This window comes from Amblyraja radiata, chromosome 4 (genome assembly GCF_010909765.2).
Source record: "Amblyraja radiata isolate CabotCenter1 chromosome 4, sAmbRad1.1.pri, whole genome shotgun sequence".
NCBI lineage: Eukaryota > Metazoa > Chordata > Chondrichthyes > Rajiformes > Rajidae > Amblyraja > Amblyraja radiata.
In genome coordinates this window covers 66,206,876-66,228,364 of record NC_045959.1, presented here as the reverse complement: position 1 = coordinate 66,228,364, position 21,489 = coordinate 66,206,876, and the positions used below count along the sequence as shown (strand labels likewise).

Sequence of the window (21,489 nt, the reverse complement as noted above, 5' to 3'; positions counted from 1 at the left end):
TGTGCACATATCCGTCACTGCACATTTTCATCAATGGAGCAACTTATGGCTTCAACCTCACCTTTTTTTTCAAGATCATGACTCGCTGAAACCTGCCTCCTTCCACTCGCCCTGCAACATCCTCCTCAAACACACTAGTCTTTTTTCTCCTTTCTTACAGAAGAAGTCGCAGAAATCCGGGGAGAAGCAGAAAGCCAGGGGTAGGTCCTCTAGCCGTCAGCCAGCTAACAATCTGCTGAAAAGGCAGCTGTGGAGATAGCCAGAAAATTAAAATACATTGCTTTTGAAGAAGGAGAGATGGGACTCTCACCTCTCTTGTTATACAATCCTATCTTAATTAACTATCTTGGACTAATATGCATTCATCTGGACTGGATATCAATGCAGATGGAAAGTGATCATGTGTATAATAGAAGCCACAAACATTCCTACCGTAAATTTACAATTCATACATTTCCACAAGGCTGTCACCCATATCTTAAGCCACGTCATAGGAACCAAGGTGGTCATTCACTCTATTCATTTACTAATAGATAATTTACTAAAAGACAAACTCTGTTGGAGCTGGTTAGATGAATAGATGGGGTTTTATGCAATGCTTCACCCATTGATAGGGCAGAAGCAGAAACAGAGCATCACTGGAAATTCCACGTGACAAGGTATGGCACTCTCTCAGCTCTACGGCATCTGCCAATAAGCAACAGGAATCTTCAGATGCAGCAACAAAGAATGGGTGTAAGGGATTGGTCTAAGGGATCAATTCTATGAGAGAAAAAAATAAACCTGCACTGTCCATCCAAAATAACACATTTGAGCTTCCTCTCTTTAGACTTTAAAGATACAGCGCGGAAACAGGTCCTTCGAATTACCAAGTCCGCACCGACCAGCGATCACCCCATACCCTAGCACAATCTGACACACAAGGGACAATTACAATTTTACCAGAGGCAATTAATCTACAAACTTGTATGTCTTTAGAGTATGGGAGGAAACCGGAGCACCCGGAGAAAACCCACGTAGTCACAGGAAGAACATTCAAACTCCATACAGTCAGCAACCATAGTCAGGATTGAACCCGGGTCTCTGACACTGTAAGGCAGCAACTCATCTTCTACACCACTGGGCCAGCCTCACGGTTTGGGTGCATTATCCATGGTAAAGTTTGTGTAGACCTTGCACACATGTTGTCAGTTCTCTGCCTGATACATCTGCTTGTGACCAACTAAGATGTTTTACAGGTGCCCCTGGGAGAATCTTATAATAATCTTTACAAATGGAAGTTGAGAGCTGTGGTCATTTTGACAACAACAGACTGAATCTACTTACCAGGTTTGGCAGGTAGCAAGTCAGGGTGAAAGTTTGGCCACTCCCTGCTGTGATAGCCTGAACCACCTGATGCAAGAGCTATTCTGAGAACATACTGAGGGTGTCAGGGGTTATGGGGAGAAGGCAGGAGAATGGGGTTAGGAGGGAGAGATAGATCAGCCATGATTGAATGGCGTAGACTTGATGGGCTGAATGGCCTAATTCTGCTCCTATCACTTATGACCGTATGAAACAGAGTCTCTTTCCATTTTCCCAGTGAGCAGAGTATACCTTTCTGCAGACCACTACTCTTTAGGTCCCACATTACTGTTGCATGAGCTGTAGCTGCATTTAAGTCACAGTGAAAAATCACAAGCTGCAGTCAGCAAGTAAAACAATCCAAAAGCAAAGATACAGAACAAGGTTACTCTCGTCCTCTTAAAACCTTCTCCAAGCTTGTCGAGAAATGAATCAATGTAACTGCTGTCACTCGGGAGAGCTGCTGGAAGCATGCAGAGCTTATGGTGAGATTACATTTTAAGCTGGTCAGCTTTCATCCACTGCTGCCCTGCTTTCAGATGGCTTTAGTTCCTGCAAGCTTGCGAAACCCACACACTCTCGGTTAAACTGCGATACTGCTGCTAAAATCTCTCCTAATGATCAATCAATATTTTTAAATAACCAACTTACCTCTCCACTGCAACCTTCTCAATCCCTCCCTGCTGTGTGCGGTTTGAATCTGGGAGCCAGTGAGTTTTCATCATGTTTTTGTTTGCAAAATATTTTCTTACAAATTTAAACTGCTGTTGTCTGCAAAGCTCGATATTCTCAGCTGTTAAAATGCTTAATCCAATAACCCTAGATTAAAAAGAAAAGCATCGAAATTTGACAGCCCTTGAAAATCATGCAGGTGTTCAAGTGTATGATTAACCCTCGTACCAAATTCATGCTACCTACTTGCATTTCTTACATTCTGCACTCTATTCCGGATCATTAATATAAATTGTAAATAATCGAGGGCCAAGATTCAAGGGGCATACTTCCACCTTGAGAAAGTCCCATTTATTCAGTGCTCAAAATCTTCCCCTAATACTATATGCACTTTTCCTATAATTTACCAAAATGCTGCTTGGATTAGGTGATATTAGCCACAAGGGGAGGTTGGACAAACTGGAATTGTTTTATCTGGAACGCCGAAGGATAAGGGGAGCCTGGATCAAAGTATATAAAATTATGAGAGGCATAGGTAGGATAAACAGTTAGCATCTTTCTCCGAATGTGGATATGTCAAAGATTAGCATGCATTGCTTATAGTTGAAAGGTAGATAGTAGTGGTGGATGCCAGGAATATGTTGCCAGGGGTAGAGTTAGAGGCCTGGATTTGCACAGGATGGAGGGGTATGGATCACGTGCAGGGAGATGAAAGTAGTTCATCTGGGCATCATGTGACATTATGGACCGAAAGGCCTGTTCCTGTGTTGTATGTATCTATGTTCAATGCACCAATCTTTAATATAGCCCTTGTCAAATGCTTTCTGAAAATATGATCACGCTACATCTTCAGGTTCTCCCGTCATGAAATGCGGACTAATGCACATGGGCACAATTCTGGGTGTAACTGGTTAATGAAGCTCAAAGTCAATCATTCCTGGAAGGGTCCTTCAGCTCCTGCTCCTTAACTTCCTATAGTGTTATGAAACATGAAACACTACATAATACTTCAAACAGGGATAATTACAGCCTCAGCTAGAATCATCCAATCACAAACCTGTAGCGATTGACCCTCAAGATATTGCAGTGCGGGAGATGAAAGATGCTGTAAGACGAGTCCCACTGAAGACGTTTATTCCTGCCATGAGCTGCAAGATACAGTAGCAAGCCTGTTGTGAAATCAATGTCCACAATGATTAATGTCATGATTTGCCCACCTTGCACGTTCCCAGTGAGTATATAGTTCATGTATAAATAATACTGTTCATGGATTCCAGGAATGATTGGGTTAAGATATTATGATAATTTGAAGGCACTGGGCCTGTACTCATTGGAGTTTAGAAGGATGAGGGGGCCTTATTAATAATATAATAATATAATAATAATATATCTTTTATTGTCATTGCACGTCAGTGCAACGAGATTTAGTGTGCAGCTCCACTGGTGTGCAGCTCCACTGATGTCCAGTGGATGACGAACAGTGAAAGGCCTGGATAGAGTGAAAGTGGAGACGATGTTTCCACTAGTGGGAGAGTCTGGGACCAGATGCCACAGCCTTGGAATAAAAGGACATATCTTGAGAAAGGAGATGAGGAGGAATTTATTTAGTCAGAGGGTGGTGAATCTGTGGAATTCATTGCCACATTGCTGGCTATGGAGGCCAAGTGAATGGATATTTTTAAGGTGGAGATTGACAGATTCTTGATTAGTAAGGGTGTCAGGGGTTATAGGGAGAAGGCAGGAGAATGGGTTTGAGAGGGAAAGGTAGATCAGTCATGATTGAATGGCAAACTTGATGGGCCGGACTGCTTCATTCTGCTCAATTGTACATGAATAAGACCTTTAGCCATGAGATGTGTGGCATGAAACACACCACTAAATATTCCAGAGATGCTTATTTGATAAATAGCTAAGGAATGGGTAGGACTAATCTGAGTTTTGATCCAATATTGTTTGCTGAGATCTGAGCTTCAATCACACTGCTGTAATCCCCCCCCCCCCCCCCCCCCCCCCCCCCCTTACACACACTCACACAATCTGCCCTACCTTGCACAGTATCTGCTGCTTCCATTTAAAATTTAGAGAGATACAGAGCAAAAACAGGCCCTTCGACCCACTGAATCTGCACTAAGCAGCGATCACCCCATACACTAGGGACAATTCTACACACTAGGGACAATTTACAATTTTACAGAAGCAAATTAACATACAAACCTGTACATCTTTGGAGCGTGGGAGGAACTTAGAGCATCCGGAGAAAACCCAGGCAGTGACACGGAGAACATCCAAACTCCATACAGACAGCACCGATAGTCAGGATCGAACCCTGGTCTCTGGCGCTGTGAGGCAGCTGCTCTACCGCTGCACCAGTGTGCTGCCCCCAAATTAATTATTTTGCAGTGAAGTTAATCTGCATAGTTTTAAGTTTATTCACACTCTACTTTTAATTACTTCATTATATTTAATTGTCTGACATTACTTCCAAATGTCCATTTGTCACATAATTTACTTTTTTGTAAGTTCCACATTTAAAATTTCAATTTGTAAGTTTCAACTCTTCTTATTATATACCATCTTTGATACATTGTTCTGTTCTGTTTGCTTATTTTATTTATAAATCCCATTCAAACCCATTTGATTAAATATTGGCCCCATTTCTAAAACAGCTGCTGATTTTATGTAAACAATAAATCTTGCAACTGCCCATTACATTAAATAGTCAGATTTTCACTTAATTTATAAATTTGCAGTAAACAGTATTTAATTTGTATAATAAATGTGCTTGTTTGTAGCTTGGCTGATTTCCTATAGTCTCACAAATGCATTGGGAGATGCGTTAGCACACGCTTCTAATAAACTTGTATATTTTCCGTACAAGCTTGGGACAACTAATTGGAGGTGGTGGAAGGGATTGCACCAATGGGCAAAGTCCCGAACTGAGTGTTGTGAACAATGTCGTGGTTGTTCAATATGGGAGGCTTGAGGGAGGGTCATGTATTTGCTACTTCAGGAAAGTTTCAGTAATTCAGGAAAGTTTTATCAACCAGGTAATCTGTTGAACAAAGAAAGGGGATGTTCTGCATTACGTTAACGGAATGAAACTGAGCAGGTGGAAGGAGTATAAATGGTAGTACTTTTAGGCTTTGATTGTAATTCAGTTAAATTGACGAGTTATGGATGGGAACAAAGATGAAATAGCAGTAAACGTGTTAAACTAGGTAAAGCCTATTTTATTATGTTAGAACTTGATTTCGCAAAATTGAGCCGGAAACAGGTATTTGAAGGTCAGAGCAAAGGAAGGCATGCAAAAAAAAAGATTTCAAAGGTTTGGGGTATACGTGTTCAAGCAAGCAGGGATAGGACTGCTCATTTTTTAACCTCCTGGATGAAATGGTGCACAGAAATTAAGACACCGCACTAGAAGCATTCTTATCTCACTGAGAGCTTAATATGGGTGAAATCCCTGATAATCCTAGAAAGTGTTGGGTGAAATTGGAAAGACAATTAGGAAAGCAACGAGCATTTATGAAAAATGTCCTATAGAATCCAAAGATATTTTATTATTATAAAAAGAACAAGATGATATCTTGAGGAAAGAAGAGGGCCTATCTTGGAAATAAAAGATAGCCAATGGGTACCAAGGGCATTGCAGCGGTAGAGTTGCCACCTTACAATGCCAGAGACCTGGGTTCAATCCTGACTACGGGTGCAGTCTGTACGAAGTTTGTACATTCTCTCTGTGAGTTTTCTCCGAGTGCTCTGGTTTCCTCCCACTCTCCAAAGATGTAAGGGTTTGTAGGTAACTTGGCTTTGAAAAGTTGTAAAATTGGCCCTATTATGTAGGAAAGTGTTAGTGTGTGGGGAGATTGCTGGTTTGCATACACTCAGTGAGCCGAAGGGTATGTTTGCACGCTGTATCTCTAAAAAATACACGGGTCCTGATTAAGGACTCCAATTAATACTTTATGGCTGTTTTCACAATAGGGGGGACATTGCAGTTAAAGAGGAAGAAGGTGAAATATCATCTGATTTACTTGTTTAATTTCCCAAAATGTCGTAGGACTGATTTATTTACAGATAACAAAATTACGCTCACACGTGTTCAGTTCAGTTTAGTTTATTGTTACAGTGAAAAGCTTTTGTTGCGTGCTAACCAGTCAGCGGAAAGACAATACATGATTACAATCGAGTCATTCACAATGAACAGGTACATGAAGAAGGGAATAGCGTTTAGTGCAAGATAAAGCTAGTAAAGTCCGATCAAAGGTAGTCCGACGGTCACCAATGAGGTAGATAGTAGTTCAGGACTGCTCTCTGGTTGAGGTAGTATGGTTCAGTTGCCTGATAACAGCTGAGAAGAAACTGTCCCTGAATCTGGAAGTGTGCATTTTCAGACTTGTTCACCCACTCTCAATTGGTATACATGATAACAGCAGTGGAACTGTTCTAGGAAATCAAATGGTTTACGCCTGCAACATTGAGGTCTAACCAACAAGTTAAAAATACTGGAGGTGGCTATAAAAAAAACTGAAATAAAGATAAAGAAGGTTTCTTTCACGTCATGCACTATTGATTAAGAAAATATTTAGGATTTGCAATGCAGAGCACACAGGAAATCTTCCATCAATAATTTTATTTTTTCATTTAAGGTTGAAACTACTAACCTTAATCACTTTAAATGTTTATAGTTATTTACTTAAATTGGACTGGCAACTCATCATTAAGTCAGTTTATGAAAGAGCTATTTTACACTAAACGAAGCAGAGATGTCGATAATTGTCTCAAGAAAAACTGTTCCTAACCCAATACTTGGATTCAAAATGTCTCTTTTCGGTCTAGGTTTCTCACATCTTGATGTGATGCTCGTTGAATGTTATGACCCTAAAGGTGACCAATGGAACATTCTCCAAACTCCTATCTTGGAAGGTCGCAGTGGCCCGGGATGCGCTGTACTTGACGACAATATTTATCTTGTTGGTGGATACAGCTGGAGCATGGTGAGGTGGATTTGATACAATAGTTTTGTAAGATTTTAATGATAACTGTATTGGTAAATATCAAACGGTAATAGAAGCAACAGCTATGAACCATGAACCGCAGGAAATCTTTCCTCATTTCCTGTGCTTTGCTAACAATACCTGTCACTTCTAAGTCAAATTAGTGTTTCATGCCAAATCGCAATAGTGCTTCTACTTTCCTATTATCCTATGGCAGTTCACCTGGGATTTAATTGGACTTCTGTGTGACGCCTACCGCTTATTGGTTTCTTCGGTTCTTTTGAGTGCTGATGGAAAAATCAATTTGGGTAGATCATTATCCAGGCATTGTGACATTGATCGATGTGAATGTGGTAACTCACAACTTAAGGAAAAAGACTGACGTGCCAGTTACTGCACTGAATAGATCTCAGAGAAATGTCTCTTTGAGCTGAAATTGAATGTCCTGGGATATTTGGTTTGATCGGTGAAGCACTTTTCAGTTAGTAATTGTCATTTTAGCCATTATCTTTGTTTTGGGCTTTCTCTGTCAGAATTCAATGGACTTCTTCAAATCAAACAGTACTTCTGAACAACAGGGAGAGTACATTTGATGGGTTGCAAAAATACAAGGCGATTCAAGCAACATTTCAATGATTGCGGAGACCATGAGCCACTGTGTTTGTTAGCTGGAAGCTTTAGTAGGCAGCTATACTACTAGAAGCCTCTCAAAGTGAAAGCAGTTTGGTACTGGTTTGTGCGCAGAGCTTGACATTCATTCTTCTCATGGTGAAGTACTGGTCCACCCATTCACATATCTTTACCTGTGGTCTATCTAGTCCCAAATGTCTCAGAGCAATCCCTCTTGTAAGTTACTAGAAGGGCTGAGATGTGCACTTGGGGAGTGTCAGTAGTTTCTTGTGCAAAAAGCTTTTGTGTCCTCTGAGAAAGGCAGCATGATCTCTCCAAGATGTGGTCAGCCAGCCCAGATGATGTGACCTGTTTATAGTCTGCCACTGGGCTTTCTAGGCTCAGAACTGTTTGAAGTCACCCTCCAAACTCAGCTGCACCACCTCTGAAATTCAAACCTTACTGTTGCCCAGAAGGCAAATAAATAGGCATCATAATCTACACTGCAACATCAAAGGAACTCAAGTATTAAAAGGAGAAGGCATTAAAAGTCTGAAGAAGGGTCGTGACCTGAAACATCACCTATTCATGTTCTCCAGAGATGCTGCGTGACCTGCTGAGTTACTCCAGCACTTTGTGTCTTTTTTGAGGTTTTAAAAGGATGCACAAAAGTAACCTTTGGAGGAAAATTAACAAATGTAATTTAGGAATTTATTTTGTAATGCTTATTTTCTACAGACTGTTGCATTGCAGCTAAACACGTGCTGTGAGGTTCAGAGATAGATGGGGCTTAGAACTGTTGGAAGAGTCGCACTTGGATGCACATTCTTGCCAAGATGGAGCAGTCCAAGTTGCTTCCCTTCCTCTTCCTCCATATCTGCTTCTGAGTTCCCCAGTGCTGCATCTGAGTTCCTTTCCATATATCTTGATGCAAGGTCTGTCCCATATGGTAGAAAGATGATGGAAGATGCAGCAGATCACTGGATACCTTGATATCAGGGCTGATGACTTATAAACAGCTCCCTGGGAGTGGTACAACAGCAGCAGTATGTTGTTGTAGGTGCTCTCTTGGTACTTTACCACCATGTTTTGCAGTTTTTCATACCAAGCAATGACTTATGATCACACACCAGTTGGAGAGGATAGAGTTGATACCATGTACATAACATGTATGTGTAGTCAATCGTACCCTGCACCTCAAGTACTAAATTCCTTGCAAAAGTACCTGCTGGTCCTTGGCCAGAACTATAAAATGCTTTCATGGAGAATGGAGAATGTAATGACTCTCCCTTCGCCTTAGCCTTAATGCCTCAGTCGATAGCAGATTAGGTTAATGGTCATATTACAAGCATTGGGAAATTGAATGCCGTGCTCTGTGGTTCCAGTTTTTGGATGCTACAGGGTGACTATTTTTGGTGAGACACTTACAGAAGCACAGACGTCTCTACCCAAACACCCGTGTGGATATAACATCCTGCTAAGTACCCTGGTGTGCTTACTCCTCCCTCCTCTTCCAGCATTGTAATATGTTCCATGTGCCCTCTTGTTCTGCCCATTTTGTTGCTTTCCATTGGGAAATATCCATTGTCAGTGGATATTTTTATGGCAGAGATAGATTCTTGATTAGTACAGGTGTCAGAGGTTATGAGGAGAAGGCAGGAGAATGGGGTTAGGAGGGAGAGATAGGTCAGCATGATGGAATGGGCTGAATGGCCTAATTCTACTCTTATCACTAATGACCTTATGACTTTATGACTTGGTCAGTAGCTTAATATGCCTTGAAGATTCAAGCACCTGTTCAGATGTACAAACACTTGCTTCCACACCTTCTCCGGGTAGTGTGTTCCAGATTCCAACTATCCTCTGGGTGAAATGCATGTTTTTGTGAGATTTTCTTGAAACTTTTACTCCTTACCTTTCACCTACACACTCTGGTCTTAAATATCTCTGCAGGGGAAAAGTTTATTCTGTTCGCATCTATCTATGCACCTCATAATTTGGTGTGCACCTATTAGGTCCCCACTCAGTCTCCTCCACTCCAAGGTAATCAAACCGAATCAATGAAGAATTGTTTTATGATACCCAATGCAGGCTTACTTTGGTATTCATGAGTTTTGTTTGAAGTATCGCCACAGTGGAATGGAGGGCAGGCAAATCTCTTCTTGAGAATAGTTTGAATAGAATTGAACAGGCTCAGTGGGTAGTTTGGTGTTTCTCTTTTTAATGTTAGCAAACTAAAATATAAAACGTAAAATGATGCAAATGTTGCTGTAATCATAACAAGTAATTATTTTTAAATTATTTTTTAATCTGTTGATAATGTGCCATCTAGTGTCATTTAATAGGTATTACCAATAACTTAGAATATAACAAATTCACCAAATGACATCTGTGTAGAGAGATGCTGATAACACTTAAAAGTAGATAAACAATAAACTTTTTTTGAGTTATCAGCGGCATAAAAGCACAGCTAATATGTGAATATAAAACTGAAGCATTTGTTTTACACACCTTAACTACATATTTTTTTCTAATGGATTTTTATTTACAAAACTTTACAGATTTTTTTGATTTTTTTTCATTATGCTATTATAGCTCTTATCGATGCTTAAGTGTATTTTATATAGCCTTGTATTCTGGCCTGTTCTTGACAAAGTACATCAGAAGTGTATTCATCTCACTGTACAATTGCTCATTATAATCTGTCGGGTCAGTAGTTCAAAGTGCCCGCTTGTGTATCACTCCCTCACTTGTGCAGGTGATAGAATTGAATTGAATTGAATTTAATACATTTTATTAGTCAAGTACGTATACATACAAGGAATTTGCCTTGGTGCTTTGCTCGCAAGTAACACCACGATATACAGTAAACAATTAAGAGTATACAGTAAACAATTAAGAATAAAACATTATAATTTAAACATGTGAAGAATGAAATAAAATACCAGACAGTTAGAGGGGATATGCAGAGAGTGCAGAATTTCCCTGTGCCTACATGGCTCAATAACACGTATATAATTTAGGATACTATTGGGGAGATGGCGTTTCAGAGGAAAGCAACAGCAGCAGGCAGGTCAATGGCACCACAACTAGCTGTGATGCACAGAAGGGAAAGGTAGAGACATGGAGGACCAGAGTGATGGAAGACTCAACAGTTAGAGAGACAGACAGGAGGTTCTGTGGCTGCAAACAAGACTCCAAGATGAGATTCTGTCTCCTGGGGGCCAGGGTCAAAAATGTCTCCGAGCTCAGTTCAGTTTAGTTTATGTCACGTGTACCGAAGTACAGTGAAAAGCATTTGTTGCTGTGGCAGAAAATTCACCAGGGGAAGGTGGGCAGCCAGATATGATTGCACATATTGGTACGATCAACATTATATGCAATCACCTCTGAATATTCTGCGGACAGAATATAGAGTTAGGCAGGAGGTTAGAAAGCAGGATCTCAAGGATAGTAATCGCTATATTACTTCCGGTGCCACGCGCATGTAAGAGTAGGAATAGAAAGATAGAGCAGATGAATAAGTGGCTTAAGAGCTGGTGCACAAGGGTAAAGGTTCAGGTTTTTGGACCATTAGAATCTCTTCTGAGGAGAGGTGACCTGTACAAGAGGGAGGAGTCTGAACTGGAATTGTCCAACATCCTGGTGGGGAGATTTGGTGGAGTTACTCGGGAGGGTTTAAACTAGTCTGGCAGGGAGTTGGGACTCAGGGCAACAACGGGGCACGTGGGAAGATTGAGGTAAATAGAGGTTTTGGATTAGGGAGAAATTCATGGTGATAGATAGAGATGAAGTTCCTGGGTGATCGTCCATTGAAGCTGCATGGATGGAATTGATAATCACATTGATGGGGTTGCACTGTGGTTCCTTCCAATAGTCAGTTAGAGTTAGAGTAAGTATGTACGGCAATCAAAAATAAGGCCTTTAGCAAAGGCCTTTGAAACGGTAAAACTTGTTAAGCTGGTGGGGAAGTGAGAAACAGAGGTGCAATCAGTGGTAAAGGATTGTTTTTCAGACCTGTTACAAGTGGGTGTAATTAATACCCTCCAAAGAAATTATGTATGGAATAATTGATAATGCACAGGGTAACTGAAATCATGGAGTGAAGTCTGGAGTAACTAATACAGGGTGAGTGCATGGAGTAATTGAAAGCATGGAAGGGTTTTTGGGGTAATTGATACCATGAAAGTTGAATGGGGATTAATATCATGGAGTGATGTATGGGGTAGATATAGCACAGAGAAGTATGGGATCATTGCTACCATTGATGTTGCCTGAATTAATACTATGAAGGGGTAATTGGTGCCCTGTTGTGACATATTGTGGACCTGTTCCACAAGCTCCTCAGGTGCACAAAAATGCTGAAGAAACTCAGCGGGTGCAGCAGCATCTATGGAGCGAAGGAAATAGGTAAAGTTTCGGGCCGAAACCCTTCTTCAGACTGAAGTACCACAAGCTCCCCATGCAGGATCTCAACTTCAACTGGCATTGAATAGACATTTTCCCTTGATATCTGCAGATTCTGGTTACTGTTCACATGATGCACTTTTCATATGATGCAAACATTTACTGTCATAAGCTGAGTATACTATATACATGGAGGGTGGAACTCCATCTTTAACGCCAGCAGTCTCCAGACCTGACCATATGTAGACAAAGTTGTGATATGTAGGTTTAGGTGAAAGTTTGATTTTAAAAAGAGCAATGCGTGATATTGTTAAGGTTCAGAACGTATGCATTGTTTGAATGCTGTGTTTGATATTTCAGGGGGCCTACAAATCATCTACAATCTGCTACAGCCCTGAGCAAGCAACTTGGACAGAATTGGAAGGGGAAGTTGCTGAGCCATTAGCAGGCCCAGCATGTGTAACTGTTACATTGCCAGCCTGTGTGCCGTACAGTAAATAAAACATTTTGTCAGTTCACAACATTAATATAAACACTCAAGACAATTTATTTAAATGATATCAAGTGCAAAGTACTGAATTCTTACTCCCAAACACATTTAATGTTTGAAATGTGCTTTTTTACTATGGTAATTTATGACTGAAAATAATGTTATGTAAATCTTTGTATCTTTCAGAAGAAAGGCATGAACAAGTAAAATAACTGATGTAGTAGAATATAACAAAATGTAAATTTTGTACAGGATAAGAAAGTGTAAATGAAGCTTGTCTGTTGAAAACCTACTTAAATAAAAACTTAAAATGCTGTGTTTTATCTTCATTGCAGAGTTAGAAATAATTATTGTCTGAACTTATCTTCTGTTTGGTAAAGTAAATGGATTTATTCTGAACTCATGTTTGCATTGTATAGAGAAATGAACAACATATTATGAACTAATGTTCACAGTATACACTCATATTTTTACATCCACTATTACCATAAAAAATATTTTGGTTGGCATGGTAGCGTAGCTGTAGAGCTACTGCCTTACAGCATAGGAGACCCGGGTTCGATCCTTACTATGAGAGCTGTTTATACAAAGTTTGTACGATCTCCCCATGACCTGCGTGGGTTTTCTCCGAGATCTTCAGTTTCCTCCCACACTCCAAAGACATACAGGTTTATAGGTTAATTGGCTTGGTATAGATGTAAATTGCCCATAGTGTGCAGGATAGTTAATGTGTGGGGATCGCTGGTTGATGCAGACTTGGTGGGCCAAAGGCTCTACCAAGCTGTATATCTAATCTAAACTGAAACTAAAGAGATAATGTGGTTATCATTTCCCTTCTTCATCATGACCATGGTTATATCAGGTTCTCTATATGTGTAATTGATGTTGAACCCAATGGTATGTTATGGGAAAGTGGGGGTTATAACTGTGCAGATAACAGTAGTTGCACTGGGTTCCAGATTAGATAATTTTTTCTTCATAAGGAATTGCTTTTGCATGGATTAGAAAGACCAGCCAGTGTTTTCCTTCCAGGTCTACAGGACTGCACCCCAAAATGGTTGGAAATGGAGATATGAGCAGAGTAAATAGCACAATATTTAGTTTACTTTAGTTTATTGTCATGGGTTCCGAGTAAAAAGCTTTTTGTCATGTGCTAACCAGTCAGCAGAAAGACCACATGATTATAATCGAGCCATCCACAGTGAAAAGCTACATGATCAAGGCAATATCATTTATTGAGAGATAAAGTCCAGTAAAGTCTGATTAAAGATAGTCCGATGGTCTCCATTGCAGAAGATAGTAGCTCGGAATCAATGTATCTTTCTTGTCATTTCCAATCAATTAATATGAACTTAGGATCACGATACAATTTTATAATTGCAAATGGGAATGTGCACCATGAACTGGCGCCATCGAGTGGTGATAAATATTAAATAAATAAAGAATCTATGATGAATTAGTTGCTGATCTTCTTGCATCTACAGATTTTCTCTTACTCCAGAAACTCTAAAGTGGAATTTTATGATGAGGAAAAATCGCTGTGTTATCCCAGAAAGTCAGAAAAACTGCTGATACGAGACATCTAACATAAAACAAAAATTGCTGGAGACACTTCAGGCAGCAGCTTTGCAGAAAGAGGAACAGTTAACGTTTCATGTCCGTGACACTTCAGCGGAATTGCTTGTATGTTCTGAAAACAAGCAGGGATGTAAATGGATATTTTAATGAGAACAGTCTGTGAAATAGTTCAAGCCACTAACAAAGCTGATTGGCTAGGAATTGATTCAAGGGCCAAGGTCATTCTAAAAACCGATTCCAAGTTATAATTTTTTATTAGTGTAATTTATCCAAGGGTGCAATCTAGGATCTACACCAACACTCATCACTGTAATCTTTCTGATTACGTTTCTGTTACTTGTCCTTCTACAGTTGCTGCCCCATTCGGTTCCTTATTTAAGAAAGCAAAAAGCTAGCCAGTCAGCAGGCAGATCATGATATGAACATATTCATTGTTGGATATGCAGTAAAGAATCCTAACATAGTTACTAATATTCCAAGTTTTAGTAAAATGAGTTTTATTATTATGAGACAGAATACAAAAAAAATTATCAGATGAATCAAAAAATGAAAATGGAAATTATATTTATCAAATTGAGAATTTATTCCACCTGCCGTTTCAATATTTTCAATCATGCATACTCATAACACATGATGGTGATTTGCTCCACAGTTACAACTCTTATGAAGGGCATCATCACCTAATAATTAGCCTTGTTATTTGGTTCCATAACATTTATCTCTACCTTTGGTTTGCATCAACCAAATATCACAATTGTATAATTTCCCTTCTTTATTTTAAAGACCTCAATATAAAATGATCACTTTCTGGGCAAAAAAACCCCCACATACTGTTCCTCTATTTATAGTGATAATTCATTATGTTTATCTTGGGTATGAGTCTCATGAGTCCTACCACAAATATTTCCAGGGCTATGCGTGCATGAGGAGCATTGGGGATTGGGATAGGAAGTTTAAGAATAGATATTCGAACCACATCTAGAATATTGAATGGTGCTATTAAAGTCATTAATAAAAAATAGTGAATCAATGAGGCCTCAGCACAGAACCTTGAAGGATATTAGTACTCACTGCTTTCCAGTTCAATTAGATACCCATTATCCCTTGCTTACTGATGCCCAGTTTGCTTTCAGTAAGACTACTCAGGTCCAGACCTCATCAGAGCCATGGACAAACATAAACTAGAAAGTTGAATTCCAGAGATATGGAGAGACTGACTGCCTTTGATATTCATGTACCAGTTGACTGAGGACCAATAAAACTGGTCATTGCGCATTAAAGGATAAATACTCCAGTAGGTTGGAGCCACACCTAAAATGAAGGAAACCAACTGAGGTTCGTGGTCCATTATTTCAGCTCCAGGACATATTTTTTGGAGTTTTTCAGAGCTTTGTCCTTGATCCAACTATCTTTATCTGCATCACCAATCTCTTTGCTTCCATCGTAAGGTCAAACCCAGGAAATTCTACTTGCAATTCCTCAGCAAATGAAGCGATCCACACCTCCATACAGAAGGAACTGGACAATATTAATGCTGGGGCTGAGTTGTGCCAACTGACATTTATGACACAAAAGTATGAGGAAACAACAATCTCCATGTACACTAACTATTGCTATTCAATGACACGGAAACAAGCACCAAATCACCACGCTGACCATATGGCCCAAGCAAACTAGACCAAATTGCCTGCGACTGGCCATATCCCTCAGAACCTTTCCCATCCATATATTGGCCCAGTGTCTTTAAAATATTATAAATGTACCTGATGTTAAACTTGATTTGGCAGCTTCTTCCGCTTATGTATCACCCATGGTCTGAAAATGTTGCCCCTCACGTCCCTTTTAAATCTTTCCTCCGCACCTTAGACCCATGCCTTCTAGTTCTGGATTCAACTATGCTGGCAAAAATCTGTGGCCATGCATCTTATCTATGCTCCTCGTGATTTTATATGTCTCTAAAAGGGCCACCCCTCATTATCTTGTGCTCCATGCAATGTAGGTCAGTTTGACAGTACTCCAAATGTGGTCCTGCCAATGTTTTGTACAGATGTAACATGACATCCCAACTCCTTAATATTCAGACCGATGAAGGCAAGCATGGAAATGTATTTTTAATCACCTCTTACACGTGGTGAGACTTTTAGGGAACTATATAAAATTGCACTTGTAGGTTTCATTGTTCTACAACACTCCAAGGGGCCCAACCATTTACTGCACAAGTCCTGTCCTGGTTTGTCCTACCAAAATACAGCATCTCCCATTTTTCTGAATTAAATTCCATCTACCATTCCTCAGCCCAATGATCTAGTTGTAGATCAATATCTCATTGCAAATATAGATAACATTCTTCATTATTCACTACATCCCCAATTTTAGTAAAATCCGCAAATTTACTAACTATGCCACCTCCATTCACATCCAAATTGTTAATGTAAATAACTAGCAACAGGTGACCAAGCAACAATCCATGTGGTGCTCCACTTGTCACAGACATCTGATCCTAAAAACAACCCTCTGCCACACTCCTCTATTCCCTAGCATCAAGTCAATTTTTGTTTCCAATTGGATAGCTCATTTTCAATTCCATGTGATCTAACATTTCAGACCAACCTATCATGCAGTACCTTGCTAAAGTCAATAGAGACAATGTCTACTGTGTTGTCCTAATGAATCTTTACAATATTGGATTATTGTAACATTTGCATGGACCACTTGTTCTACAGCAAAGGAAATGTTATACCCTTACCTGATCTGGCCTGTAGTGAATTTCAGCCCAAAAAGCAATGTGGTTGATTCTTAAATGTCCACTCAGATTAACAAGTTACACAATTCAAGGGCATGTATAATAAATGCTCGCCTAATATTTTTCATCAGTGCCTTTCAACGTTTTTCAGATGTTTCTGCTTCTGCTTCAACATGTATCGTTATTAGTGGCAGGGCTTATCTGAGTTTGGTGGCGAAAATGTGAAAGGTGCCTTCCTTCACCTTGCAATCCAGCTTTCATTTGAAAGTGGGGCAGTGGATGGAAAGCAGGCAGCTGAAACTCCTGATGAACAGAGGACATGTGATGTGCCATTTTCACATCAGCAATCCACAGCAGGGTCTCTCAGCTTCATTTTCTTTCTCCTCTACAACCTTAACACCCAACATTCGGCAACTCTGTGAATGAAATTCAGTCGCAGCAGCATCACAATGCATTTAGGCTTCGCTAATTACTAAACTCTGTCATTTTACCAGATGTAAGTCATCTTTCACACATAATCAACTTATAAAAGATAACATTTGGATAGTAAATTGATTTAATTTGAATTGGTTCTGATGTGAGTGATTAAATAAATGATTGTCGAAATATGACTAGAAAGACATTTTCACATAAGCAATATGTAAAAATCTGTTCTATGCATAATCCTGAGCCAATATATATATTTTTCTGGCAAATGATTTATGATTATTGCTCAATTATTGTTCAAATGCCATCTAAGATCCAGATGCATGAATGACGATTTAATATAAATTTTGTTTTTGCAAGAAGCATTATGGGAAGCACGTTTCCTGGTAGATAAACCTATAATAATATGAGGCTTATAGATTCCTCATAATATGTAATTTACCTTGTTATTTATAACTAAAGATGGCAACTTTAACCACAACATTATTAAATAAGAAACAACACAAAGCAGCTTCACAGACAGTGAGCCTTCTGTGACAAATAATTCCACAGATTCACCACCCTCTGACTAAATAAATTCTTCCTCATCTCCTTCCTATAAGAACGTCCTTTAATTCTGAGGCTATGACTTCTTGTCCTAGACTCTCCCACTAGTGGAAATCTCCTCTCCACATCCACTGTATTTATTAGGGAGGACTCATATCTTATTTCTGGAGAACATGGATAGGTGTTGTTTCAGACTAGGACCCTTCTCCTAAATCGGATCCTGACAGCCACTGAAGAAGTCAACAACCCAAAACATCACTTGTCCATGTTTTTCAGAGATGCTGCCTGACCTGCCGAGTTACTCCAGCAATTTTATTTTGTAAACCAGCATCTGTAGTACTTTGGTTCTACTATTGAGCATAGAGGTTGGGATGTCATCTCTATAAGATCACTCCTGGTCTCTTGCACTCCAAGGAATAAAGTCCTAGCTTGTTCAATCTCTCCCAGTAGCTCTTAGAGTGTATAACATCTTGAGGAGAATTGATAGGGTGAATACAAAGTATTTTACCCAGATTAGGGAAATCAAGACCAGAAGACATAGGATTAAGGTGATAGGGGAAAAATGTAATAGGAACCTGAAGGGCAACTTTTTCATTCAGTGTGGTGGGTATATGGAAATGGTTTAGAGGGATATGGGCCACATGCAGGCAAATGTGATTAGCTGAGATGGGCACCTTGGTCGGCATGGAATGGGCTGAGGGGCCTGTTCCAATGCTGTAAGGCTCAATTACTCTAATACAGTGCTGATGATGGAATACATGTTTGCAAAAGGAATGCAATTTGAGCAGATTAGGAAGCTTTGGAAATCATCTATATTACTAAAAGTCGGTTCTTGACCACTTCCTGTTGTTCTGTATTTTGATTTTTTTTTTAAACGCTGCCACTTAAGGCTGTGATTTTTGGCCATCTTACTCAGAGTCCGCCTCCGCTGCGCAGGACAAGAAGAGTTTTCCCATCGATGAAAAATAAAACAGTTATTCGTGTTTAAAAAATGTTGAGATTCTCTCTCCTGAAGGCCACGCCCCTTCCGGAGGGACTATAAACCCAGAAGTGTTGAGTGCCTCAGTCAGTCTCTGCAAGATGGGGGAGCGAGATGTCTCTTAGTCTGAGCTGTGAATAACACTGAACACATGTCTACTAAACTGTGAGTGGTTTTACTGACCTGTCAGAGCCTTTAATGTGGTTTGAAAATATAGTTTGGAAATGCTAAATCTGTGTTGCCTTTGGTTTAGAAATGCTAAATCTGTGTTGCCTTTGGTTTGGAAATGGTAAAGCTGTGTTGCCTTTGGTTTGGAAATGCTAAAGCTGTGTTGCCTTTGGTTTGGAAATGCTAAAGCTGTGTTGCCTAATTAAAGTTGCCTTGCTTAATTAAAGTTGCCTTGCCAAATTAAAGTTGCCTTGCCCAATTAAAGTTTACTTGCCCAATTAAAGTTTACTTGCCTAATTAAAGTTGCCTTCTATATAATTAAAAGTCTAATCTTGACCACTTCCTGTTTGCACTTTATATTGATTTTAGAAAAAATGCTACCACGTACAGCTACTCATGCATTTATCCAGTTGTTAGGGTGGCACGGTGGTGCAGTGGCAGAGTTGCCGCCTTACAGCGCCAGATACCCAGGTTTGATCCTGACTACGTGTGCTGTCTGTACAGAGTTTGTGCGTTCTACCAAGACAGCAAGAGAATGTACAATTGATTAAAAAATTGGTGATGCTGGAAATCCAAAATAAAAACAGTAAACAGCAGATCAGGACACATCTGCGGGAAGAGAAATAGAGTCAATATTTCAGGTGAGAACTGAAAAGGAGACAAATAAAAGCTGCATGAAGGGTGGAGGAGGGTGATGATTTTGTAAGGATAAAACCATGGGAACAAACTGTAGACAAGGCTATCTGGTCAATGAGTGAATGGGAGCAGTTAGAGGTTGAGACAAAAGTACATGAATGAAAGATTGCATCAGTTGCAAAATGTAGAGCAGGGAGGTGGGTTAGGTTGGGCATATCCTCCCCACCTAGAGAGATAAAGAAAAAAAAGAAGAAGAAAATATGTTGAGCAATATCATAGCTGGATGACTCTTACACTCAGCTGAAAGGGAAACATGCGTTGATGGTGACTTTTCTGAAGTTGGAGGAAATTGCTGCGAATAGTAAGATTAAACGAGAACTTACCAGTTTGAAGTTTGATCTTTATTTTATGAGGAGTTACGATGAGGGATTACGTGAAGACCCCGCCAGCACGCATGCGCGACATTCTTCAAAGCAGCGGTGTGAAATCACAGACAACAGTAGATGAAATAAACATAGTAAGATCAGAAGAACTAAAATACCAGTTGACCTTTATGATAGAGGGCGGGAGCGGAGGGCACGTAATCCCTCATCGTAACTTCTCATAAAAGAAAGATCAAACTTCAAACTGGTAAGTTCTCGTTTAATCTTACTATTTTACTTCGGAGTCATGTGAGTGACTACGTGAAGATTTTAAAGATCTGTGATTTCATGCCATGGAACGAGTCCATGCTTCACTCACTGCCTTAGTTGACCAGGGGAGGAAGTATGTTATCGTATTCAGACATGAATAATGACAATAGTAACCTCCCTCACCCGGCAGGAACTATGAACAGAACTTAACATAGAGTTCGTAAATACCCCCATCTGGCAATGGGTTAGTACTAAATGTGTGGAAAATTGCTAGATTGACCATCCTGCAACCGCTAGGATGTGGTCCCGCTAACTTCCATAACCCTGCTGCTGAGGTTGTTGTAGCCTCGGTGGAGTGATTTGAAATGTCAGTATTTACTCCTGTATAAGCCAGACCCATAACCACCTGAAGATGGTCTGAAGTGATACCTTCTTTTGAGGGTAGATGTAACTAACAATATTGCTTGTTCAGTCTCTAGGCTCTAGTGATCTAACATTCTGGTGTAGATATGTGACCATACACAATCGACGGTTCATGGGATATGTGAACATCTAGTTTGAGATCTGGTGCCCCTGGTCTATACTACTTGACTAAGTCATAACATAAGTGTTATTTAGCCTGCAGATATAATCATCCTATCCAGTCAACGTTTATGTAATGACTGGACCCATAGTGCTGCATGCAGGGCTATGAGCATAACCACTTATAAGTGAGTTATCCCAAGGACAGGGATGTAGCTGGAGCCCTTCAGCGAAGCGACGTAACACAACGTAAACACTCCATATCTCTGCTTCCCTAGGCCTGGGAGTTTTCGAGTTGCAGATTTCCTTCATAATCCAGAGCTCAGAGGGTGACCCCCCCAGAGTGGATTCTACTCCTCCCAGCCAGTATGATGAAGCACTTAGGTATGGTAGATGGCACTTTAGACATCATGATTTGTCAAGCCCTCATATGAGCCTGACTACAAGACGTCAGTCATCCGTGCCGAATATGTAATATAATTATAAAACAAATACCTCCCATCTCCTTATGAGGAAATATTGATATTTTTTGGTGCTATCCCTGCAATATGCAGCGAGCACGTTCATGGTTGGTTTAACAACCCCAGCCGCAGGAACGGTCTTCTCAGTCTCTGTAAGTCAAAGAATTGATTATATCATGCTGAGGACAGTTTCCCGCGTCACGGCTAGACCAATACTTATGTCTAGAATAACCATATAAGGTTCTACCATTCCCCACACTAGTGGGAACCATGGCTGGC

General features: G+C 40.0%; 1 protein-coding gene across 1 annotated transcript in view; it reads left to right on the top strand.

Moving 5' to 3' along the window:
• Positions 1-12,848, top strand: part of klhl14 (kelch like family member 14) — a 149,481-nt gene extending 136,633 nt beyond the window's left edge. Inside the window, exons 8-9 of the mRNA XM_033019674.1 lie at positions 6,856-7,013; positions 12,390-12,848. Of these exons, the coding sequence (XP_032875565.1) occupies positions 6,856-7,013; positions 12,390-12,530 (299 nt within the window). The 3' untranslated portion in view covers positions 12,531-12,848. The remainder of the gene's footprint in view (positions 1-6,855; positions 7,014-12,389) is intronic.
• The last annotated feature ends 8,641 nt before the right edge of the window (positions 12,849-21,489 follow it).